The sequence below is a fragment of the Artemia sp. Qi Xiang Cuo genome, chromosome 21 (assembly GCF_049724085.1).
Source record: "Artemia sp. Qi Xiang Cuo chromosome 21, ASM4972408v1, whole genome shotgun sequence".
Classification (NCBI taxonomy): Eukaryota; Metazoa; Arthropoda; class Branchiopoda; order Anostraca; family Artemiidae; genus Artemia; species Artemia sp. Qi Xiang Cuo.
The window spans coordinates 31,160,413-31,185,413 of NC_142814.1; the positions used below are offsets into that span (position 1 = coordinate 31,160,413).

Below are 25,001 nucleotides of genomic sequence, written 5' to 3' on the forward strand. Positions count from 1 at the left end.
ACACACAAAAACTTACACACGCACACAAAAACTTACACACACAAAAACTTACACACACTCAAAAAAACTTACACACACACACAAAAACTTACACACACACGCAAAAACTTACACACACACAAAATCTTACACACACACAAAAACTTACACCCACACACAACAAAACTTACACACACACAAAAACTTACACACACACTCAAAAACTTACACACACACAAAAAATAACACACACACACACACACAATATTACACACACACACAAAATTACACTCACACAAAAAAATAAGCACACACACACAAAAACTTACACACACACACACACAAACACAAACAAACATAAACACACACAAAAAAAAAAACACACAAAAACTTACACACACACAAACACACACACACACAAAAACTTACACACACACACACACACAAATTTACACACACAGACAATTAGACAAAATTACGATATTTATGCACAGTTTCAACTAACTACGGCTAAGTATCTTAAAAGGCGAGGTACTTTTCTTGCGAAAACACAAAAAATCATTAAGTGGTATTAATGAAAATGATGATAATCCACCGAAAACCGTCAACGTGAACACCGATTAACCATCACCAAAGTGTCACAATGCCGTCAGTGTGTCAACACCCCTCGGAAAATAGGGGGGTAATGGTCAACTGCGAAGATATTTAGCCTACAGAAAAAAATTGCTCATTGTTCCTTTAGTAGCCACGCAATTAGACTAAAAATTATTATATTTATGCACAGTTTCAACTAACTAGGGCTAAGTATGTTAAAGGCGAGCCATTTTCTTGCGAGAACACAAAAATCAGAACACACACACACAAAAACTTACACACACACACACACGAAAACATACACACACAAAAACTTACACACACACAAAAATTTACACACACACACAAACTTACACACACACACAAAAACTCACACATACACAAAAACTCACACACACAAAAACTCACACACACACACACACAAAACTTACACACACAAAAAATTACACACACATAAAAACTTACACACACAAAAAAAATTACACACACACAAAAATTTACACACACACACACACACAATTAGACAAAAATTACGATATTTATGCACAGTTTCAAGTAACTACGGCTAAGTATCTTAAAAGGCGAGGTATTTTTCTTGCGAGAACACAAAAAATCATTAAGTGGTATTAATGAAAAGGATGATAATCAACTGAAAACCGTCAACGAGAACACCGATTATCCATCACCAAAGTGTCACAATACCGTCAGTGTGTCAACACCCCTCGGAAAATAGGGGTCAAAGGTCAATTGCGAAGATATTTAGCCTAAGAAACTAGAATATGACATTACAACCCTTCGCTAATAACTAGTGAAAACCAAGAACTCAAACACAGATGAACTACTGTTCGCTATTTACTACATTGCAACTACTGTTGCAACATGATAACATGATAATCATTTCTAATTTTAACAATTCCTTGCATACATCCTTCAAACATAATAAACTCAGCCTTGGAGAGATTTGAGATTGAACACTAAATTAAACAAATGAAAGAATTCACATTTTATAGTTAAAAAGTTCGCACAGAAAAAAAAGCAAATATAATAGTCGTTTAAAATCCACAACCCCCCCCCACCCCCACCCCCCAACCAAACTCAAAAATTTCTGGGGGAACGTATTTTCAAGGTTTTATTCTAAATGAACGATCTTACCTTTTCAGGAGTGAGGAGTCGTTCAGATCAGATTGGGAATAAAAGTTAAACTTATGCACAAAGAGCAAGAAGTTCAAGTTTTGCTTATTACTTCCAACTGATAACTTATTTTTAATTTGATGTTTTTACATTTTTTCAAATCCTTCCATAAATATAAGTTCGAATAGACCCTCACTTATCAATTTAACACGATTCGAGTAACGGTTCGATTCGAACAGCAAACATTCTTTCTAATCTTTAGACTTTTCAAGCATAATAAACTTTATTACGATATGTAATTTGTAGGACCGGTGGTCTTTTCCTTCAAAAACTTTCTCGTACAGCTAACCGTTGATGTGAAACTATAAGACTAATTCATTTTAAATATTTGCAATTGGAATAAAAAGCAATTTTTGTGTGGATTTACTAGCTACCACAGACCCAGAAGGGCTGAATTAACATTTAAGAGACAAAAAGTGCACACAAAAAAAGCGAATATAATAGTAATTTAAAATCTCCCCCTCCCCAAACTCAAAAATTTCAGGGGGGGGCTTATTTTCATTGTAGTTTGTATATTTTCTTTACAAAACGCATCGAAAAGCCATATCAAGAGCTAAATTTGTGAGTTTTTTTTCACTGACAATTCCTTTTTTATTTGCCAAGCCTTAACCTCCCTAATTGAAAGATATGAATTATAATCAAGGAACATAGTTCATCATATTTTACATATTTTTGGATGGAAAACACACTGAAAAGACATATTATTTGAACTTATATCAAACGTTGGAGGGCATACATTTGAGGAACCTTCGTTATTTTCTATCTTGTTCTATATTTCAGCCTATACTGACTTTTAAACCTTTCAAAACCCTGAAATATACTAACCTAACGGTTATTTATTTACGAAATCGTGCAAACTGATGATTTTAGAACAATAATTACCTTTCTATATATCACTTAACACTCACTGGAATTGCCACTTATCACTCACGGAGAAAGGATTCAAAACAATACTTCTTACATCACATAGTCTAATTGCGTCAAACGAGACCTCTTCAATGCAGATTAATTAATTGTTACGCCCGATTTTGTTTTGGACATAAGAAAGCGTAGATGGGAGTGAGAATTTCTGTAAAACTATCAAAGATTGATCAACTCTGTGATTTCACAGTTCTTGTGTAATCAGAAAGAAAAAAAGAAGAATACTTGATAAAAGATATTTTGAAATATCTCCCAAAATCAGAGCTATTACAACTTAAATGACGCGAGGGGGGGGATCAGGTTTAAGAATATCCTGGATATGTCATTTTTATATTATCTAAGTACTCACAAAAGGAGTCATCGTAGAAACTTTGAACAGGGTTCATTTGATTGGTAATTGAAGTGGCTAGGCCCCAATTCACAGGAGTGGACGTGAAAACTATGGTTTTAAACTTTGATATGCAAGACTAGAAAGAAAAGTTCTTAGGTGTGGGGCTGCCCCCCCCTCAACCCTCGCTCTTGAAATTTCCCCCCCAACTCAACTTTTCCAGAGGATTTCAAAATCTCCCCTCCAAACTCAAAAATTTCTAGGAACGTATTTTCATCATATTTAAATATTTACCCACGTACGCATCACTTAGGTTAGATTAGATTAGGTGAGAGACAGGCAAAAAGTTAGGTGTATGGTTAGGTTAGGTTTGATTATGTTAGGTTAGGTTAATTTTGGTTAGACTAGGTTAGCCTACGTACAAGCGCGTACGTAGGCTAACCTAGTCTAACCTAAATTAACCTAACCTAACATAACCTAACCTAACATAATCTAACCTAACCTAACCATACACCTAACTTTTTGCCTGTCTCTCACCTAATCTAATCTAACCTAAGTGATGCGTACGTGGGTAAATATTTAAATATGATGAAAATACGTTCCTAGAAATTTTTGAGTTTGGAGGGGGGATTTTGAAATCCTCTGGAAAAGTTGAGTTGGGGGGGGAATTTCAAGAGCGAGGGTTGAGGCGGGGGCAGCCCCACACCTAAGAACTTTTCTTTCTAGTCTTGCATATCAAAGTTAAAAACCATAGTTTTCACGCCCCCTCCTGTGAATTGGGTGCTAGCCACTTTAATTACCAATCAAATGAGCCCTTTTCAAAGTTCCTGTGATGACTCCTTCTGTGAGTACTTAGATAATATAAAAATGACATATCCAGGATATTCTTAAACCTGATCCCCCCCCTCGCGTCATTTAAGTTGTAATAGCTCTGATTTTGGGACATATTTCAAAATATCTTTTATCAATTATTCTTCTTTTTTCTTTCTGATTACACAAGAACTGTGAAATCACAGAGTTGATCAATCTTTGATAGTTTTACAGAAATTCTCACTCCCATCTACGCTTTCCTATGTCCAAAACAAAATCGGGCGTAACAATTAATTAATCTGCATTGAAGATGTCTCGTTTGACGCAATTAGACTATGTGATGTAAGAAGTATTGTTTTGAATCCTTTCTCCGTGAGTGATAAGTGGCAATTCCAGTGAGTGTTAAGTGATATATAGAAAGGTAACTATTGTTCTTAAATCATCAGTTTGCACGATTTCGTAAATAAATAACCGTTAGGTTAGTATATTTCAGGGTTTTGAAAGGTTTAAAAGTCAGTATAGGCTGAAATATAGAACAAGATAGAAAATAATGGAAGGTTCCTCAAATGTATACCCTCCAACATTTGATGTAAGTTCAAATAATATGTATTTTCAGTGTGTTTTCCATCCAAAAATATGTAAAATATGAGGAACTGTGTTTCTTGATTATAATTCATATCTTTCAATTAGGGAGGTTAAGGCTTGACAAAAAAAAGGAATTGTCAGTGAAAAAAAACTCACAAATTTAGCTCTTGATATGGCTTTTCGATGCGTTTTCTAAACAAAATATAAAAACTAAATTTAAAATATGCCCCCCCCCCCTTTAAGTTTTTAGGTTGGGGAGGGGGGGATTTTAAATTTCTATTATATTCGGTTTTTTTTTGTGCACTTTTTTTCTCTAAAATGTTAATTCAGCCCATCTGTGTTTGTGGTAGCTAGTAAGTCCACACAAAATTTGCTTTTTATTCCAATTGCAAATATTTAAAATGAATTAGTTTTATAGTTTCACATCAACGGTTAGCTGTACGAGAAAGTTTTTGAAGGAAAAGACCACCGGTCCTACAAATTACGTATCGTAATCAAGTTTATTATGCTTGAAAAGTCTAAAGATTAGAAAGAATGTTTGCTGTTCGAATCGAACCGGTACTCGAATCGTGTTAAACTGATAAGTGAGGGTCTATTCAAACGGATATTTATGGCATGATTTGAAAAAATGGTAAAACATCAAATTAAAAATAAGTTTTCAGTTGGAAGTAAGAAGCAAAACTAAAACTTCTCGCTCTTTGCGCATAAGTTTGACTTTTATTCCCAATCCAATGTGAACGACTCCTCACTCCTGAAAAGGTAAGATCGTTCACTTAGAAGAAAACCTTGAAAATACGTTCCCCCAGAAATTTTTGAGTTTGGTTGGGGGGGGGTGGATTTTAAACGACTATTATATTTGCTTTTTTTTCTGTGCGCACTTTTTAACTCTAAAATGTGAATTCTTTAATTTGTTTAATTTAGTGTTCAATCTCAAATCTCTCCAAGGCTGAGTTTATTATGTTTGAAGGATGTATGCAAGGAATTGTTAAAATTAGAAATGATTATCATGTTATCATGTTGCAACAGTAGTTGCAATGTAGTAAATAGCGAACAGTAGTTCATCTGCGTTTGAGTTCTTGGTTTTTACTAGTTATTAGCGAAGGGTTGTAATGTCATATTCTAGTTTCTTAGGCTAAATATCTTCACAATTGACTTTTACCCCCTATTTTCAGAGGGGTGTTGACACACTGACGGCATTGTGACACTTTGGTGTATGGTTAATCGGTGTTCTCTTTGACGGTTTTTGGTTGATTATCATCATTTTCATTAATACCACTTAATGATTTTTTGTGTTCTCGCAAGAAAAATACCTCGCCTTTTAAGATACTTAGCCGTAGTTAGTTGAAACTGTGCATAAATATCGTAATTTTTGTCTAATTGTGTGTGTGTGTGTGTGTAAATTTTTGTGTGTGTGTAATTTTGTGTGTGTGTGTAAGTTTTTGTGTGTGTGCAATTTTTTGTGTGTGTAAGTTTTTTGTCTGTGTGTATGTGAGTTTTTGTGTGTGTGGGGAAGTTTGTGTGTGTGTGGGTAAGTTTTTGTGTGTGTGTGTGTGTAAGTTTTTGTGTGTGTGTAAGTTTTTGTGTGTTTTTTAGTTTTTGTGTGTGTTTTAGTTTTTGTGTGTGTGTGTAAGTTTTTGTGTGTGTGTGTTCTGATTTTGGTGTAATCGCTTGAAAATGGCTCGCCTTTAACATACTTAGCCGTAGTTAATTGAAACTGTGCATAAATATAATAATTTTTAGTCTAATTGCGTGGCTACTAAAGGAACAATGAGCAATTTTTTCTGTAGGCTAAATATCTTCGCAGTTGACCATTACCCCCCTATTTTCCGAGGGGTGTTGACACACTGACGGCATTGTGACACTTTGGTGATGGTTAATCGGTGTTCACGTTGACGGTTTTCGGTGGATTATCATCATTTTCATTAATACCACTTAATGATTTTTTTGTGTTCTCGCAAGAAAAATACCTCGCCTCTTAAAAGACTGAGCCGTAGTTATTTTAAACTGTTAATAAATATATTAATTTTTGTCTAATTGTCTGTGTGTGTATATTTGTGTGTGTGTGTGTGTGTATTTGTGTTTTTGGGTGCGTGCGTGTGTGCGTAAGTTTTTGTGTGTGTATGTGTTTTAGTGTGTGTAAGTTTTTTTGTGTGTGTGTGTGTGTGTAAGTTTTTGTGTGTGTGTGTGTTAGTTTTTGTGTGTTTTTTATTTTGTGTGTGTGTGTGTGTATGTTTTGGTGTGTGTGTGTAAGTTTTTGTGTGTGTGTTATTTTTTGAGTGTGTGTGTAATTTTTTGTGTGTGTGTAATTTTTCTTGTGTGTTTGTGTAATTTTTTGTGTGTGTGTTAGTTTTCGTGTGTGTGTAAGTTTTTGTGTGTGGGTGTAAGTTTTTGTGTGTGTGTGTAAGTTTTTGTGTGTGTGTGTAAGTTTTTGTGTGTGCAAGTTTTTGTGTGCGTGTGTAAGTTTTTGTGTGTGTGTGTTCTGATTTTTGTGTTCTCGCAAGAAAATGGCTCGCCTTTAACATACTTAGCCGTAGTTAGTTGAAACTGTGCATAAATATCATAATTTTTAGTCTAATTGGGTGGCTACTAAAGGAACAATGAGCAATTTTTTTCTGTAGGCTAAATATATTCGCAGTTGACCATTACCCCCCTATTTTCCGAGGGGTGTCGACACACTGACGGCATTGTGACACTTTGTGATGGTTAATCGGTGTTCTCGTTGACGGTTTTCAGTTGATTATCATCATTTTCATTAATACCACTTAATGATTTTTTGTGTTCTCGCAAGAAAAATACCTCGCCTTTTAAGATACTTAGCCGTAGTTAGTTGAAACTGTGCATAAATATCGTAATTGTAATTGTGGGTGTAAGTTTTTGTGTGTGTGTGTAAGTTTTTGTGTGTGTGTGTAAGTTTTTGTGTGTGTAAGTTTTTGTGTGCGTGTGTAAGTTTTTGTGTGTGTGTGTACTGATTTTTGTTTTCTCGCAAGAAAATGGCTCGCTTTTAACATACTTAGCCGTAGTTAGTTGAAACTCTGCATAAATATAATAATTTTTAGTCTAATTGCGTGGCTATTAAAGGAACAATGAGCAATTTTTTTCTGTAGGCTAAATATCTTCGCAGTTGATCATTACCCCCCTATTTTCCGAGGGATGTCGACACACTGACGGCATTGTGACACTTTGTGATGGTTAATCGGTGTTCTCGTTGACGGTTTTCAGTTGATTATCATCATTTTCATTAATACCACTTAATGATTTTTTGTGTTCTCGCAAGAAAAATACCTCGACTTTTAAGATACTTAGCCGTAGTTAGTTGAAACTGTGCATAAATATCGTAATTTTTGTCTAATTGTGTGTGTGTGTGTAAATTTGTGTGTGTGTGTGTAAGTTTTTGTGTTTGTGTGTGTGTAAGTTTTTGTGTCTGTGTAAGTTTTTGTGTGTGTGTGTGTGTGTGTGTGTGTGTAAGTTTTTTGTTTGTGTTTGTGATTTTTTTTGTGTGTGTGTAATTTTTTGTGTGCGTGTGTAATTTTTTATATGTGTGTTTAAGTTTTTGTGTGTGTGTAAGTTTTGGCGTGTGTGTGTTAGTTTTTGTGTGTGTGTAAGTTTTTGTGTGTGGGTGTAAGTTTTTGTGTGTGTGTAAGTTTTTATGTGTGTGTAAGTTTTTGTGTGTGGGTGTACGTTTTTTTGTGTGTGTGTCATTTTCTGTGTGTGTGTGTAAGTTTTTGTGTGTGTAAGTTTTTGTTTGAATGTGTGAGTTTTTTTGTGTGTGTGTGTGTAAGTATTTGTGTGTGTGTGTTAGTTTTTGAGTGTGTGTGTTAGTTTTTGTGTGTGTGTGTAAGTTTTTGTGTGTGTGTGTAAAATTTTTTGTGTGTGTAATATTTTTTGTGTGTGTGAGTTTTTTTGTGTGTGTGTGTGTGTGTAAGTTTTTGTGTTTGGGTGTAAGTTTGTGTGTGTGTGTAATTTTTTGTGTGTGTAAGTTTTTTTGTCTGTGTAAGTTTTTGTGTGTGTAAATTTTTGTGTGTGTGTGTGCAAGTTTTTTTTTGCGTGTGTAAGTTTTTGTGTGTGTAAGTTTTTGTGTGTGTGTAAGTTTTTTTGTGTAAGTTTTTTGTGTGTGTGTGTAAGTTTTTGTGTGCGTGTGTATGTTTTTGTGTGCGTGTCAGTTTGTGTGTGTGTCTTTGTAAGTTTTTGTGTGTGTGTGTGTGTGTGTGTGTAAGTTTGTGTGTGTGTGTCTGTGTGTGTGTGTAAGTTTGTGTGTGTGTGTGTGTGTTTAAGTTTTTTTGTGTTTGCACATTTTGAAGTTGGAAAATATTTAGATTATTTGGAAAAATGGAAATGATCAATAACTAATTTCTTTTTCATTGAAAAAATTCAGAATAGAAGTTGAACTTTTCTTCACTTCGTTGAGAAAATTAAAAATTGAAGTAGAACTTTTTATCTTCTGGAAAAATATTCACAAGTATGCTATAGCTTTTTCTATCTACTACGGAAAAATTTAGAATAGAACTTTAAATTTCTTTATGTCTTTGGTGAACTTAAAACTGAAGTGGAAGATTTTTATTTTCTCTGGAGAAATTACAGTTGGAGTGTGTTCTTTGGTAAAATTCAGAAGAGAACTTGAACTTTTCTATCTTCCGTGACACATTAGGAACATTATTTAAAATTTTTTTCTTCTCTTTGAGAAAAATTTTATCCGAAGTGAAAATTATTTATATTATTTGGAAAAAATAGAATTGATTAATAACTAATTTCTTTTTCATTGAGAAAATTCAGAAGAGAACTTTAACTTTTCTTAATTTCATTGATAAAATTTAAAATTGAAATAGAACTACTTATCTTCCGAGAAAATATTCGCAACTATGATATAGCTTTTTCTTCTACTAAGGAAAAATTTAGAATTTGTAAAATTGGTTTAAGAAGGTTATTAAGAAAAGAACTTGTACTGAAAAGATATAATAAAGCCTTTTGGAAAGTATTGCTTGATGTTTGGGTGTGCAAAAGAGTCGTAAAGTAAAGTTGGGGGGAAAAGATAAGTACTTCAACATGTAAAATGGGTTTAGGAAGGATCTTAAGAAAAAAACATGTTCTGAAATGCCTTTGAAAAGTATTGCATGATATTGGGTAATTCAAAAAGCCTTATAGTAAAGTTGTGGGGGAAAAGATAACTACTTCAAGTTGTAAAATTGATTTATGAAGGACATTAAGAAAAAAACTTGTTCTGAAAAAATATAATAAAGCCCTTTGAAATGTGGGGACCCTTCTGTGTCTCAAATGCACAAAAAAAGTATTAATAAAATGGGGATGGGGCTCTTTGGGGACCCAGGGAGGTCGTTTGGGAATCCGGAGGGCTCTTGAGGGCTGGGTGGTCCTTTGGGGGCTGGGGGAGGGCCTTTGGGGGCCCGGGGAGGGCCTTTGGGGGTCCGGGAGCCCTTTGGGAGCCTCGCGGACCTTTGAGGACCGGGGGAGGGCCTTTGGGGGCCCGGGGAGGGTGTTAGGGGATCCGGGGGCCCTTTTGGGAGCTTGGGGGACCTTTGAGTACCGGGGGCTTCCTTCGGGGTTGGGGTAGGGGGATTGGAACCCTTTGGGGTTGGGGTAGGGTGGTAGGAACCCTTTGGGGTTGGGGTAGGGGACCTCACGACACTGTTAAAATACAACTTGTGTATTATAACGACCACAGAGTTTCACCCTTAAATTCTCTTCTAAAATCATCTTTTAAATCATCTTTTAAAATGTCTCTAACTGTTTCGCCGAAATAATTCCCTAAAATAATAATTTGTTCTGAAAAGATATAATAAAGCCTTAAAAAGTTTTAAAATGGAGGCTCAGGAGCCTTTGGGGCGCAGGGAGCCCTTTGGGAATCCAGACAACCTTGGCTGTCCGGGGGCTTCCTTCGGAGTAGGGCTTGGGGGATCGGAACGCTTTGGGTTTTGGGTAGGGGACCTCACGACACTGTTCAAATACAGCTTATGTATTATAACGACCACAGAGTTTCACCCTCAAATCCTCTTCTAAAATCATCTTTTAAATCATCTTTTAAAATGTCTCTAACTGTTTCGCCGAAATAATTCCATAACCTGTCTAAAACGGTTTCGCCCAAATAATCCCTAAACGTAATTTCAGCGTGTTCCTTTTGTTTTTGGCATCTCTGCGCTGACGCATTTCAAATTACTAAGAGACCTGATTCCCGCGCTAAAACAATTCATCACTAAGATGTTTCTTGGAGAATTGTTTCCATGGCGTTTGGTTATTAATATCTTTTGGAGTTCGACCAGTAGAGTTGTTTCCGAGGCAAAGACATTAATGACTTGGATCTATTCCTGGAGAATCGTTTCTAGGCGAAAATTTTAAAGTCTGACAGATGATGTCATTGGTTGATTGATCTGTCAAGAAAAGGGAATTAATTTGTTGTTTCTAAGGGGAATTATTGATTCACGATAGGGGAATTGAGGTCGACAGCACAGGTGTTCCAAATTTCTGGAAACTCATAACACTTGCCTCGAGCAACAACAAGAAGGAAGTGTCATTGACCTGCTCCCATTAGACTCAATAATCCATTAAAGTGACAAAGTTCCTGTTTTTCCATTCTCACTGACAACAAACAGACATAAATGTGAGAAAGTTCCTGTTTTTCCATTCTCACTGACAAAAACCATAAAAACAAACATAAATGTGAGAAAGTTCCTGTTTTTTCATTCTCACTGACAAAAACCATAAATCATCCATAACCATCCATGAAAAACATCAAATAAATTGACCAACACACATAACCATCCATGAAAACATCCATAAATGTGAGAAAATTCCTGTTTTTCAGGTGAGAAAAATACTGTTTTTTCATTCTCACTGACAAAAACCATAAATCATCCATATCCATCCATGAAAAACATCAAATAAATCGACCAACACACATAACCATCCAAGAAAACAGACATAAATGTGATAAAATTCCTGTTTTTCAAATTCTCACTGACAAAAACCATAAACCACGTGGTTCGCGTGGGAGGCTATGCCCATATTTGGTGTTAAAAAAAGTTGTAGGTGGCAGCAGGGGTGAGCGATCGGAGTAGCACCTCCCTCTCTACTAATGTTGCCTTAAGATTAAATCAAAATGCACTGTGTTAATGCTAATTTGCAATAAGGCATCTCAGCAATATCCCAAGAGCGACTGAGGGTATTATGTTCAAACTTTCGGGGCTACTTCTGCTCTTAAAATTGAGCCCAGTCAAAATAGCGTAATTGTATCCAAGCTATCAAAGAAAGTAAGCAGATTTTTTTTGCGAATGCTATCAAGTTTTCCATTTCAGGTCAACTAGAGGAGGTATTAAACGAAATTAAACACTAATATTTGTGTCCAGATTTTTAAAAGGGTGTATTTTGTTAAAAATTGCTGAAATTTTTTTCTCCAGCATACAAATAGCAGGCCAAACTATAAAGTCTTAAAAAACGAAAAGATTTAAAGTATTATTTTTTTTCCCTGAAAAGACTATGTCAATATAAAACAAACAGAAATTAATTAAAAAAACTTTTTCCACAAAATAAGTTTTTCAAAGAAAAGTAAAGAACTCCATTAAACAAAAAATGAGCAAAAATAAAATCAAATAATCTACCAAGCGTGAAACTACCGCAGATCAGCATCGATATTAAATGAAACCCAAAACGAACAGAAATTACAATAAATAACCGAGTCAAACTCAAAACGAGTAGAAATTAACATAAGTTGGGCTCAAAACCCCTATGCCTTCTCAAGGCCAGAACATAATTTGCACTTTACTGAAAAAAATACAGATGAATAAGCATTGTCAGTTTAATATACATGTACTGATATTTAGTAATAAAAATGTTAATATTACTTGATTTATTAAAGCTATAAAAGTAAAAACATTTATATTTTGGACTGCGGTCCGTAGTCCATAGTAAACAAAACCAAAAATTATATTTCATAATGCTATCTATATCTTTATCTGTAATGCTGTGTTTTGAAGGAAATTTTTTGTTGGTCGGTTTAGATACTTTCCTCGGTATTCTTTAATTTAAAAGATTTTAAATATAATATTTTTTTTCTTTCATTTTTTACTCTACAAGTTTCTACAAGAATTTGTTCTTCGAAGAATAATTTGTCCTCCATAATTTATAAATATAATTAATAATAATTTACTCCAAGTTTGATCACTAATTCCCAAAGATTTCTTCGGACTCGGTGCAATCCCTCAGATAATCATGGTTGCACCTCTAGCTGCAACCTAGTAAAAGGTGAACCGCAACCCATCGTTACCAAATGTTTAAAAAGCGTTTTAAATTAAAAAATAACACGTCTACAAATGTTGTTATTCTGAAAGAAAAAAATCCCAAGCAGCATACGTATACCATTTTCATTTCATATTCCAGAAACATTATTAACAATTTTTTTAAGGTACACACAATGTTTTTTAAAGGCATGAGAAAAAAAGATGAACAAAGTTTTAAGTTCAGTTCAGAATCGCTAAAGTTATTATGTAAACTGCAAAATTATTTATGGTACCTGAGCAATAATTTTAATGTTTTAATTCAAATTAGAAAAATACCTGACATTTGAAAATTAGTTTGTTTTTCATTGGATAAAAACAGCTCGATACGTGATTAAGCTTACAGGTTTGAACCCTCAAAGATGAATTCACTGAATGAACAAGACTGTGATCATGCGATCATTTTTGCAAATGGAGCCAATCCGTCCAATCGGTTTCTAACGGACTGTACTGTAACTGAGCTATCTAATACAAATATCTCACCAGTAGACATTTTTGATGAAAATCCAGACACAAAGAAGCTGACTAACCAGAAGAAGAAACTACCTGACAAAAAGAGGAGGACGCGGCAAATCAGAAGATTGAAATATCTTTTCAAATTGACGAGAAACGATCTATATGCAATAATCTTAAGAATACTCTTGCCATAGACATGACAACCCACGCCATTGAAAAACCATACAAGTGCAATACATGTAATAAGAGCTTTTTGCACAATAGTCATCTCATTCAACATGTGAGGATCCACACTGGTGAGGAGCCATTCAAGTGTGACGTATGCAAGCGCAGTTTTAATAATAAGAGTAATCTTTCCGTACATATGAGAACACACGGTGAAAAGCCATTCAAGTGTGACGTATGCAAACGCAGTCTTAATCCCAAGAGAAATCTTTCCATACATATGAGAACCCACACCGATGAGAAGCCATTCAAGTGTGACGTATGCAAGCGCAGTTTTAATAATAAGAGTAATCTTTCCATACATATGAGAACACACACCGACGAAAAGCTATTCAAGTGCAATACATGTAACAAGAGCTTTTCTCAAAATAGTAATCTTATCAAACATGTGAGGATCCAGATTGGTGAGAAGCCATTCAAGTGGGACGTATGCATGCGCAGTTTTAATAACAAGAGTAATCTTTCCATACATATGAGAACACACACCGGCAAAAAGCCATTCAATTGTGAAGTATGCAAGCAAAGTTTTAGCCACAGCAAAGTTTCAGTCACAAGAATACTCTTGCCACACATATGAGAACCCACACCGGTGAAAGGCCATTCAATTGTGAAGTATGCAAGCAAAGTTTTAGTCGCAAGAATTCTCTTGTCATACATATGAGAACCCACACCGGTGAAAAGCCATTCAATTGTGAAGTATGCAAGCAAAGTTTTAGTCACAAAAATACTCTTGCCATACATATGAGAACCCACACCGGTGAAAAGCCATTCAATTGTGAAGTATGCAAGCAAAGTTTCAGTCACAAGAATACTCTTGCCACACATATGAGAACCCACACCGGTGAAAAGCCATACAAGTGACAAGAGCTTTTCTCAAAGTAGTAGTCTTATCAAACATGGGAAGATCCACACTGGTGAGAAGCCATTCAAGTAGAGCCACTTGGATAAAAAAAATATTAATTTACTAATGTCGTAATTTCTTAGCGGCATCAAATTTATTTTTATTCTCAATACCTCTTCTAATAATTACAAAGTAAATTCAGATGAATCTGAATGAAAATTACAACCTTTTAAATAATGTTACATGGGAAATATTAGTCACTTTTTTTTCTAATATACTATGCAAGGATAAGATCTTCGCTAAAGCTCTTCTACCAACAGAATAAAACACTTGCTCATAATCTCTAAGACTGGGGACCAAGGGTGTTTGATAACTCAGTCCCTGACCAATTATTAACCTAAGAGTAAAAATTTGGTCAACACATCAACTACCGTTTCTAAAACCGCACTGTTCTTCTCTTATTACTTTGTCTACACCATCTCTCAGTCAGTGTGACTTTCCATGACGAACAACTAAACGTTCAAATGGGATAGGTCCAATTATAAGACAGTGAAAACAAATATAAAAGTCTGGATATTTTGACATATACGACAATCTTCATCAGCAGAAATAATAAATCATTAAAATTCGGATTAACATATTTAGTAAGAACAAAATAATTACTTCCGGTTCTTTCACTTAATTTTATCTGAGAGGCTCATTAACTGTGTTCATGTCTAGATTTTTAAAGTTCTTTTTTAATATTGCCTAAATGTAAGTGGAATTTGATCATTTCAGATTCATTTGCTTAAGAAATATCACATTTTTATTGCTACTATTTGAACATTTTGAGAAAAAATGCACCTTCATGCCTCATAACAGCGTCCTATGCTTAAAAAATATATCTCATGTAACTTGTGTTCCTTGAATATTTCAGACGTATTTTCTTAAAATATATCCGTTTTTAATACTAATGTTAGAACAGTTTTAGTAAAATGTACCTTTCGGAAAAGTTTCAAAACAGCAGTCTATACTTAACACATACATCTCAAATAACTTGTTGACCATGAACATTTCAGATGCATTTGCTTAAAATATATTCAATTTTATTACTTTTGTTAGAATATTTTTAGAAAAAATGTACCTTCATACCTCAAACGGCATTCTATTCTTAAAAATATATCTCAAGTAATATTTGGACAATGAAGATTTCAGGCGCCTTTGCTTGAAATACAAAAAAAAAACTATTCTCGTTTTTTTTTACTTTTAAAAGACTTAGTTTCCATGGTAACCAAACATGTACTTTCTGGATAATTGAGGAGAGCAATATTCTTAGGATTAGTATGAAGCCATACAACATAGTGTTCCAATTTGATGACAGACCATGTACCATATTTCACCTATATGACCGATTTTAGTTAAATAGAAACTTGAGAGGGTTCTCTAATCACGAGAAAGGATTTGCATAATTCTTTGCGAAAATATGCAAAACCTTTGAAATGGATTAGTTAGAACAATTCTATAACAGCAGTTTGACAACTATCTCGGTTAGTGTCTCAGCTATTTATGTTTGCGATGCAGGTTCAAATCTTATAGTGGTCAAAGATTTCGTAAGAAAAAGAAAAAAATCTCCTCTATTGGTTTCCCGGAAAACGAGGTGGAGCAATTAAAAATCCAGGTGGTATGGACGTATTGTGGCATGGCAGATTGCAATAATCCGGGACTGGAGACTCTTGGCAAAAAAAAATGTTCTAAAAAACCAATAAGTTCAATGACAAACAGGAACCGGTTAGATATGTTTGGAATGGGGGTATCCCCACTTGTAAAAACATTCAGAAACCCGATTCCAATTCAAAATAAACCAGTGAAGTACGTTAGAGTGGTTTTGCATCTTGTTTTGGCCTTTTGACTATTTCAAACAAAATGGCCGTCTCAAAATTTTGATTGGATACATTTTGAGAAAATAGGGCTTGAGGAAGGGGGCTAGTTGCCGACCAATCACTTTTGATTCCAAACAGTGCACTAAAAATTACAACTTCCAATCGAACAAGCCTCGTTCGAAGTTTACACGAGCGCCCCTTCCAATGGAAGTGCCTATTGGAGAAAGAATATAATATATTGAAACTTTATATGTCTTTACTATGTACATTGCTTCGTATATATGACTATTTTAAGTATATTTCTAAAGAAATCATCATAAGTAAAAATTTCACATTCCGGGAATCAAACTCGAGCCAACTGCCATAGCCAGGCACAGTAAACCTTTTAATATGAAATCAAACAGTTCGTGGTATCATTCCATAAGGGATCTATATAGTTTTCCGGGTTGCAGCGGTAGTTTGCAATCCGGGCTGCAGCAGTAACTTGCAGCCTAGTAAGTGACGATCACGTCCCGTATAAATACCATATAAGGATAAAACTTTTGCGACAGCTCTCCTATCAGCTAAATCGAACACCTGTTCATAATCTATAAAACTGAGGACTAAAGGTGTTTGATGACTCAGGCATTTCTCAATTATTAACCTAAGAATGAAAATTTGGTTGACAAACCCTCTACCCTTCCTAAAACCACCCTGTTCTTGTCCTAAAACTTTGTCTAAAGCATCTCTCAGTCTAAAAAGCATCATCATGCTACCGAAAGAACATAAGCTAATAGCTCAATAAATAAAAGTTCAAATAGGGATAAAATCCTTTTAGTAGACAGTGTTTCACAAACAGTGATAGAAATTCACAAAAATACCAGATATTTCGGTCACATATGCAGTGACCGAAATATTATTACTGATTACGGTCACTGTTATATTTTACCCTTAGTTCATATTTTACTGTCTAATCTAAATTAAGTGGTAGGAACGATTGTTATACATCTTCTTTAGACATCTATACTAGTTTAGATATTAAGGCTAGAATTAAATCTCACCTCAAAAAAAGTCCACGTTGAACACCATCATTCATTTTGCTGATCATATACTCAATGTCATCTAGAAGGTCTTTCGCCCCAAAAGTTTCTTCAAAGATATAGGCTTGGTCAGCACCTCCGGCGAGTCCTGCCATGGTTGCCAAGTAACCACAGTAACCCCCCATTGTTTCAACAATGAACACACGACGCTTCGTACCTTGAGCCGACTGACGGATTCCGTCACATATCTAGAAAGGTTTAATTATATTTGTACATACTAAAGCTCATGGGAATCAAATATCCCATATTGCCCAGCTATATGGCTGGCACCACCGTACAACTTGAAAAATTAACAAAAATCATAAAATTAGTTCCATTGCAACTGATCTACCGTGCAACTAAACCCCAAGCAACTGAGCCACTGTAACTGAACCACCGTACAACTCAACCACCCTACAGCTGAAGCACCATGCAACTGAACCACCGTGCAAGTGAACCCCCGTGCAACTGAGCCCCCATGTAACTGAACCGTCTTGTGACTGAACCCTCATGCAGCTGAACCCCATTTAACTGAGCCCTCGTGCAACTAAAGTTCCGTGTAAATCAACTTCATTTAACTAAACCCACGTTTAACTGAACCCCCGTGCAACTGAACCCCCTTGCCACTGAACGACCGTGTAACTGAACCATCGTGCAACTGGACCCCCGTGCAACTGAACCACCATGCAACTGAACCACCATGCAACTAAACCACCGTTCAACTGAACCCTTGTATAACTGAACTCTCGTGCAACTCAACCACCGTACTTACATTGGGTAAAACATAAGTTCTACTTTGTACATGTTCAACCTTGTTGGAATTGTTTGCTTTTTAAAGTCATACTATATAAGACTGTCATTAGATTTTATTAGAAAAATAAACAAAAATCATAAAATTAGTTCCATTGCAACTGATCAACCGTGCAACTAAACTCCTAGCAACTGAGCCACTGTAACTGAACCACTGTACAACTCAACCACCATGCAGCTGAAGCACCATGCAGCTGAACCACCGTGCAAGTGAACCCCCGTGTAAATGCACCGTCGTTTGACGGAACCCTCATGCAACTGAACCCCGTTTAACTGAGCTCTCGTGCAACTCAATTTCCGTATAAATCAACACCATTTAACTAAACCCCCGTGTAACTGAGCCCCCGTGCAACTGAACCCCCGTGCAACTGAACCACCGTGCAACTGAACCACCGTGCAACTGGTTCCCCGTGCAACTTAACCACCGTGCAACTGAACCCTTGTATAACTGAACTCTCGTGCAACTCAACCACCGTACTTACATTGGGTAAAACATAAGTTCGACTTTGTACATGTTCAACCTTGCGGGTTTTCCTCGCTTTTTAAAGTCGTGATGTGGATGATAATCAATAGGATTAATAAAAAAGCTCTGTTTTGTTGTCACAAAAACAAAGAAAATTAGACGTTGACAACTCTTAAAGCCAGATTTATTTCTCCTTTTTTATGTCTGCGGAAAATATGGTTTTCCAAATTGGAATATTTTATTTGGGTTCTGTTAGTTTAGCTAAGAAGTGCTAAGGAAAGTTGAAAAGAGGAATTTATGTAAGTCTTGCCCCCCCCCCTCCTCTGTGCGAAAGTATTTTTCTCATGGAAAATCCTCCAGAAACTCTCTCCCCCCCCTCGTATAATCCACTCAGAAATGGGCTTCTCTGATTGTTTTGTAGCTGAGGAGAGAGGGAGATACCTCAAAGGGTACACTTTAATGCCAAAACATCTTAAATCTCATTGCGCCTTCGGATTAATACAGAATTAGCTCTAGGGGAGAGACCAGAGGAGGATGGAGGTAGAAATTAGTTATAATTAGAAATTAGCCAGGTAGTTCTAGTCTTTTTTTATAAGTTGAAAGTGATTGGATACCAACCAACTGCAAGAGGTATTTTTCAGGGGGAGATTTTCCACAGGAGGTGTTTTTCCGGGGAGGGGGGCTGGTTGCCCTTCAACCACTTTCGACAGTTAAAAAGGCACTAAAACTTTCAATTTCCAATCGAACAATAAGATGCGATTAATAAACGTGATAAACAAAAAAAAAACATAGTCCTTGGGGCAAGGGCTGTAGGATATTGCAAGTTACTTTTTGTTAAAATTCAAGGATTTTATAGAAGGGATGGTCGTACAAACTTTGGAGAGGGCTTATTCAATTTGAAATTGAAATTTCAAGTTCAATTTTGAAGAATCATAGGTAATCAGAGGACAACCAGCCTCTTAATCTTAACCGCTATTTTCCCCCCAAATGCATCCGATCAAAATTAAAAAAAAAAAATTTTCAAAATAGTCTAAAGGTCAAATAACCATGCCTCTGGTGTTAACAGCCCCACCAGCAGCTCCTGGAGCAAGGGCTATAAATGAAGCTAGTTATTCACTGTTATCACATAAGGTTTTTATGAAAAAGATTTTTGTATGAACAAGGAGGGGCGGGGGCTCATTTGTTTGGAAATCAAAAGTTCCACTGCACTTTTTAAGAGTTAAAAGTGATCGAAGGGCTTCCACCCCCACCCTCTTTTTTCCCCAAATACATCCGATCGATAATTTAGGATGACCATTTTATTTAAAACAGATCAAAGGTTAAATAACTATGCCTCCAGGGTTCACAACCCCTAGCCCTCTAGCCCCTGGTACAAGGGCTGTAAATTATACAAGTTGCCTATTACTAATATACAAGGTGTTTTTTCAAGAAAAGAGGGCGGGTTTGATCCTATAAATAAAAAAAAGAAGCATGGAGCAAACCTTAGGGAAATGTAAAGAAGAATACCAAACACAATCAAAAGATGTTATTTCCTTTATTGGTTGTGAAAAGGAAATACCGACAATATCTACAATGGCTGATGGTATCAGCCGCCACATCGGTCGGAAAATGTTTAGGAGCATTCTCAACTAAATCAAGAGGTACTTTGTACATCCAATTTTACAAGACGACGTATTTGCAATATGTCGAGAACATCTGAGGTTATCGACCTGAGGGAATGAAGTTTAAATTTTCTGGTTATGTTGAAGGGATATTGAAAAAAAAAAGCTGGAGTGTAACCAGTCCCCCTACCATATTCTTTTTAGCTGCAATCTCTTCAAAGACATCTGATCAAAATTCGTTATCTAGATTCACAAAGGTCAAATATTTTAACACGCTTTTTTATGACTGATCTTGACAGGCTCATCTACAGCGCTGATTTACGGGCTAATTTACAGTGATCTTTCTTTTTAAGTGGTTACACGGTGGCATAATTATTTTAAGAAACCAACAATTCCAACAAGGTTGAACATGTAAAAATTATAACTTGTGCTTTACCAAATGATATTGCCTCATATTTGTAGAATATTGAAGAAGTGAGTTCAGTGGTTGAGTGGGACGATGGTTCAGTTACCCAAGGGTTCAGTTACAAGGTGTTGTGTTGCACGGTAGTTCAGTTTCATGGTGGTTCAGTTACACGGTGGTTCAGTTACACGGTGGTTCAGTTGTACGGTGGTCCAGTTGCATGGGGGTTCAGTTACACGGGGGTTCAGTTAAATGGGGCCGAGCTGCACGGAGTTGTAGTTGCACGAGAGTTTAGTCAAATGGGGTTTAGTTGCCTGGTTGTTCAGTTACACGAGGGTTCAGTTGCACAGGGGGTTCAGTTATACAGGAGTTCAGTTGCACGGTGGTTCAGTTACACGGTGGTTCAGTTACACCGTGGTTCAGTTACAGGGATTCTGTTGCTTGTGGTTCAGTTAAGCAGTGGTTCAGCCACACGAACACCCATAAAATTATAAAGAATGGTAAGCAACGTTGTTTTTGTACAGTATTTAACTAATTTTAGCAGAAGGAAGTAGACAGACCCCTTAACCGTATAATAAAGAACGAATGTTCAATTATCATAATTTATAATATTCGGAAGTGGTTTTGATGGAATTAAAATATATTTTTGCCACAAAAATAGCATTCACTGGAATAGGCAGCTAATTCGCACTGTTCATTCATTAATGTTAACTTTCATTAACAATCCTGGTTCACAGCACCAATTATCAAATAAACTGTTTATTAGCAATGAAGACCATGATTATTAGATGGATTTTAACTCCTGCTTGAGATCTTAGCACCACCAAAAAGTTGATACAAATATTAATGATAAAAATCGCGAAATCTTATGAAGGAAAATCAGGACAAGGAAAATCTTAGTGCCACCCATCCTCCTATGGTACCCGTTTGATGCAATTCACTCCTGCTTTTTCCTGTAATTAAAAACAAGGCAAAAAATATTTTGATGTCACCGATTCCCCTTTCTTATGCGCTATTAAATTTAAATGCGAATAATAAAGGTAGTAGTACAGAGCCATTTGTAAAGGATGATTACTCAGCATCAACGAAAAAAAAAACTGACTTAAAATGGAGCAAAAACGGTAATTTAAGGAAACTTTTAATTGAACTAAAAGCATAGATTTCTAATTGGATGAAGAATATTGGTATTATTTCAGACAGGCTAAGTTATAGGCTTGCCTAGTTTGACGACAAGTTTTTTGTCTAGGTAGGCTAAGTTTAGAAATGAACTTACAATACATGAGCCATTCTGTTTGGGTATTATAACTGAGCTGAAGTGTAGAATTGGATTTATAGGATTTCTATACTGTTTTCATAGTTCCAAGTCTTGTATTCTAGACTATTCTGTAGACTCAAATTAATTTTTTCTTTATTGGTTTTTAATTCTTTAAAATTTTTGATTCTTTTATTTTTGATTCTTAAACATCAATATGTCCCATAATGATTTCGATCAGATTTTTAAAAGTTGCAAGTTTATTCATAATAAAAACTAAAATCAATTATGTACATACCAAAAACAGAGATGGGCTTACGGCGATATACATGTTTTAGAGTTATTCATTTGATGTCCAGTTCCATTAAATTACTTGGAGACGTACATGGAGACTACTTGGGTAGATTGGTTATATGGTTACATATAATAGTATATTTGTAGATGTGATGCGGTTGGCACGCATTTGTTCATGGTTTAAAAACTGATGAATTATTCTTACAAGACAATTGTAAGTTGTAACATTATTGAAGACTGTTTTATATTTTACTGCAATAATATTTCTATTAGTATTTGATTTCTAAGCAAGTGATAATAACAGCGCTAAGTAGAAAGTTCTTATTAAATGGTTTAAATTTGTCAAAGTTCAGGAAAATCATCTGAGTTCTTGCACTGATCTTTTTTTCTATTTTACTATAAGCCTTTAGGCGCTGACCAAAAGATCTGTCAATTACCTTAATAGCTTTATTTTACATTCTCCCCTTATAGAAGAACTAGAATAACTGTAAGTTTTAAAATGAAATACCATAACTCTACTACAAAACTAAAAGTGATATTGTTTGTTGTCTGCTATAGGCGAAGGGTTTTAGGTGTACTTGATGCCGTGCTCGCCCATGATAGAAGGTAGGGTGTAAAGACTAAATATGACCCCTCCTCCCTAAAAGTTAGTTCAGGGACAAACCTCCTTGAAAAAACTAGGTTTTAAAACACCTGGGCAAGAAATCCGTGATATGTCCAAAAATCCGTGATATGTAATTTATGCAGAAAAATATTTTTTTTGTCACCCTCTCTTCCCCAAAATCTCACCGCTTCTAGATCTTACTAAAACCTTAGAGTAAATAACAGCGATCTCTGTCTTGGAGCATCTCATTGTGATGTGAAATGCTCCCGGATTGAAAAAGGTTGACGGAGTGGAACTATAAAAATATATTATTAAAAACAATTGAATTATCAAATCTTCTCCCGGACGCAACAGAATTATCTACCAACTCAGTATAGATTATATGTATTTTTATGGTTTTGCCTTAAATGCACCATATAATGTCATCAATGCATCTGTATCTATTTTTAAAGTTTTGGAAATGCGTTGAAGTTTCGTATCCAATTCACTTTAATTTAGACGTATCTTTTACCTTCGTTTTCAATATAGCATAGTAATCTCACACTATAATCACTTAAAACTTGCTTGCTGTACATAACATGTTTGACTTCTGGAAGTAATCATTTTGCATTAATCTATTTCAATATAAACTCTGAAATGAAAAGACTTTGTTTTCTTTGGAAGTTTCATTTTTTAATGTATAGAAGTTAGCATATGAGTTAAATTAATCATACAATTAAAGTGTATACCTCAGTAATTTCATTCAACGCAGTATCAGACCCAAGTGAGATATCTGTTCCTGGTACATTATTACTGATTGTAGATGGTATTACAAGTATCGGTATACAAAATTCTTTATAAGTTTTCTTCTGCTGTGCTAGCTGAAGGACCGCATTATAGGCTTCAAAACCACCAATGACTAACAGCCCATTGATATTGTGTTTATTTATAGTTTTGGCTATCTTCTCATAATTCCCTTCGGGGAGGGTTCGTTTTGTGCCAAGGAAGGCACCACCTTGGCCAACCCAACCTGTAACTGATGACCACTGTAATTCTTTGACCTAGAAAAGAAAAGAAAATTTACCAAAGAAGTAACAGTTACCCCTGTTATAAAATCCAGCGGTAACGAAGGGTGACAATATAATAAACTACCGAGACATAAGTCATCCAAAATACAAGAAACAGGTCATGCATAAAATTCTTCCTTGAATAACCGTAAGTTTTGTCGCACTTTCCATTTTTATTCTATAAATATTTCAATTATTTAGTTCTTTTTTACTTTATTTAGTGTTTAACGGATTTTTTGGTATAGGAAAGTAAAATTTATTTTCAGCCGGACCTTTTTTTAATTTATACTAAAAAATTCCCTTGCAAAAACTCATCTTTTTTGGAGATTTGATTCTCTTAACAAGCAAGACGTACTGTTGTCTTTGTGAAATAGTAGAGGTATCCTGAATTTTCCCGAGTATCCAATAGTTAATAGTGCTTTGTTGACCACAATTACAAGATTGTTAATATTGAAAATCCTAGATTAAAATATTAGCTAAATGAATGAATTTTCAAAAGTTTTAAAAGTTCAAGGTGCAATAATAGATTTAAAAATTGATATTAGAAGACTAAGTCACTTAAGGTACGAATAAATTAGGATACAGAGGTAATGTTAGGCATAAATCAACAGAGTGGAGAAGTTGATGACATAGGTCGCATTATTAGTAAAGATGGTGGATCCGCCGAATAAGTAAAACGTAGATTGGTCAAGGCACTTTTTTTCTTTTTTTTTTAACGACGGAAAAAAAAATCTTGGAAGAATAGGAAGACAAATCTTCAAACAAAAACAAGGAAACTAGAAGCCATGGTAGTGACAAAGGTCAAGTTTGGCTTTGAAACGCGGGTCCTTTAAAAGGTTGAGCCAAGTTATTTTCAAGAGGAAATATGTAAAGATCGTTTACCTACTTGTTTGAATGACTGAAAATAAAACAATAAGCATTGCAAAAATATTATTCGATTCCCTTTTCTGTGGCTGTAATAAAAGCAAGAATTGAGATAGATGGATCAAATTTCACAGATTAAGGATGAAAGGTTGCCAAAAATTATCTTTTTTGGTCATCGATATGGGACCAATGAAAACAATGGTTTCCCCTAATAGGGTGTAGAGGTAAAAAAATAATCTAAATAATACAGACGCTTTGTAGGATAGAGTAAAGAGTGAAGCGTTGAAAACATTGGAGTGGAGGAGGAAAATGCATAATTGTGTTGGTTTTAGGTGACTTGGTGCTACGACTAATTTATAGAACTTGTAATTTGTGGATTAAGAAATGCTTTAAGGAACAAGATTTTTTCTCTTTTGTCAGACGAAACTGAAAATTTTTTGAAGTCCATCCCACGCGGGGACAGCTATTTAACAAATAACAATGCAAAGTAGGGAGTCCTTTATCTTTCTGGATTGTATTCATAATATGAACTTAATTC

At 35.3% G+C, this 25,001-nt stretch overlaps 1 protein-coding gene and 1 pseudogene across 1 annotated transcript in view; one reads left to right on the forward strand and one right to left on the reverse strand.

The window, feature by feature from the left end:
- The window catches only part of LOC148939448 (ATP-dependent 6-phosphofructokinase-like), a 255,175-nt gene that overhangs the window by 58,897 nt on the left and 171,277 nt on the right, over nt 1–25,001 (reverse strand). Inside the window, exons 8-9 of the mRNA XM_089107083.1 lie at nt 23,282–23,593; nt 17,109–17,335 (exon numbers count right to left, since the gene is read on the reverse strand). Of these exons, the coding sequence (XP_088963209.1) occupies nt 17,109–17,335; nt 23,282–23,593 (539 nt within the window). The remainder of the gene's footprint in view (nt 1–17,108; nt 17,336–23,281; nt 23,594–25,001) is intronic.
- LOC148939449 (uncharacterized) lies at nt 13,340–14,302 on the forward strand (annotated as a pseudogene).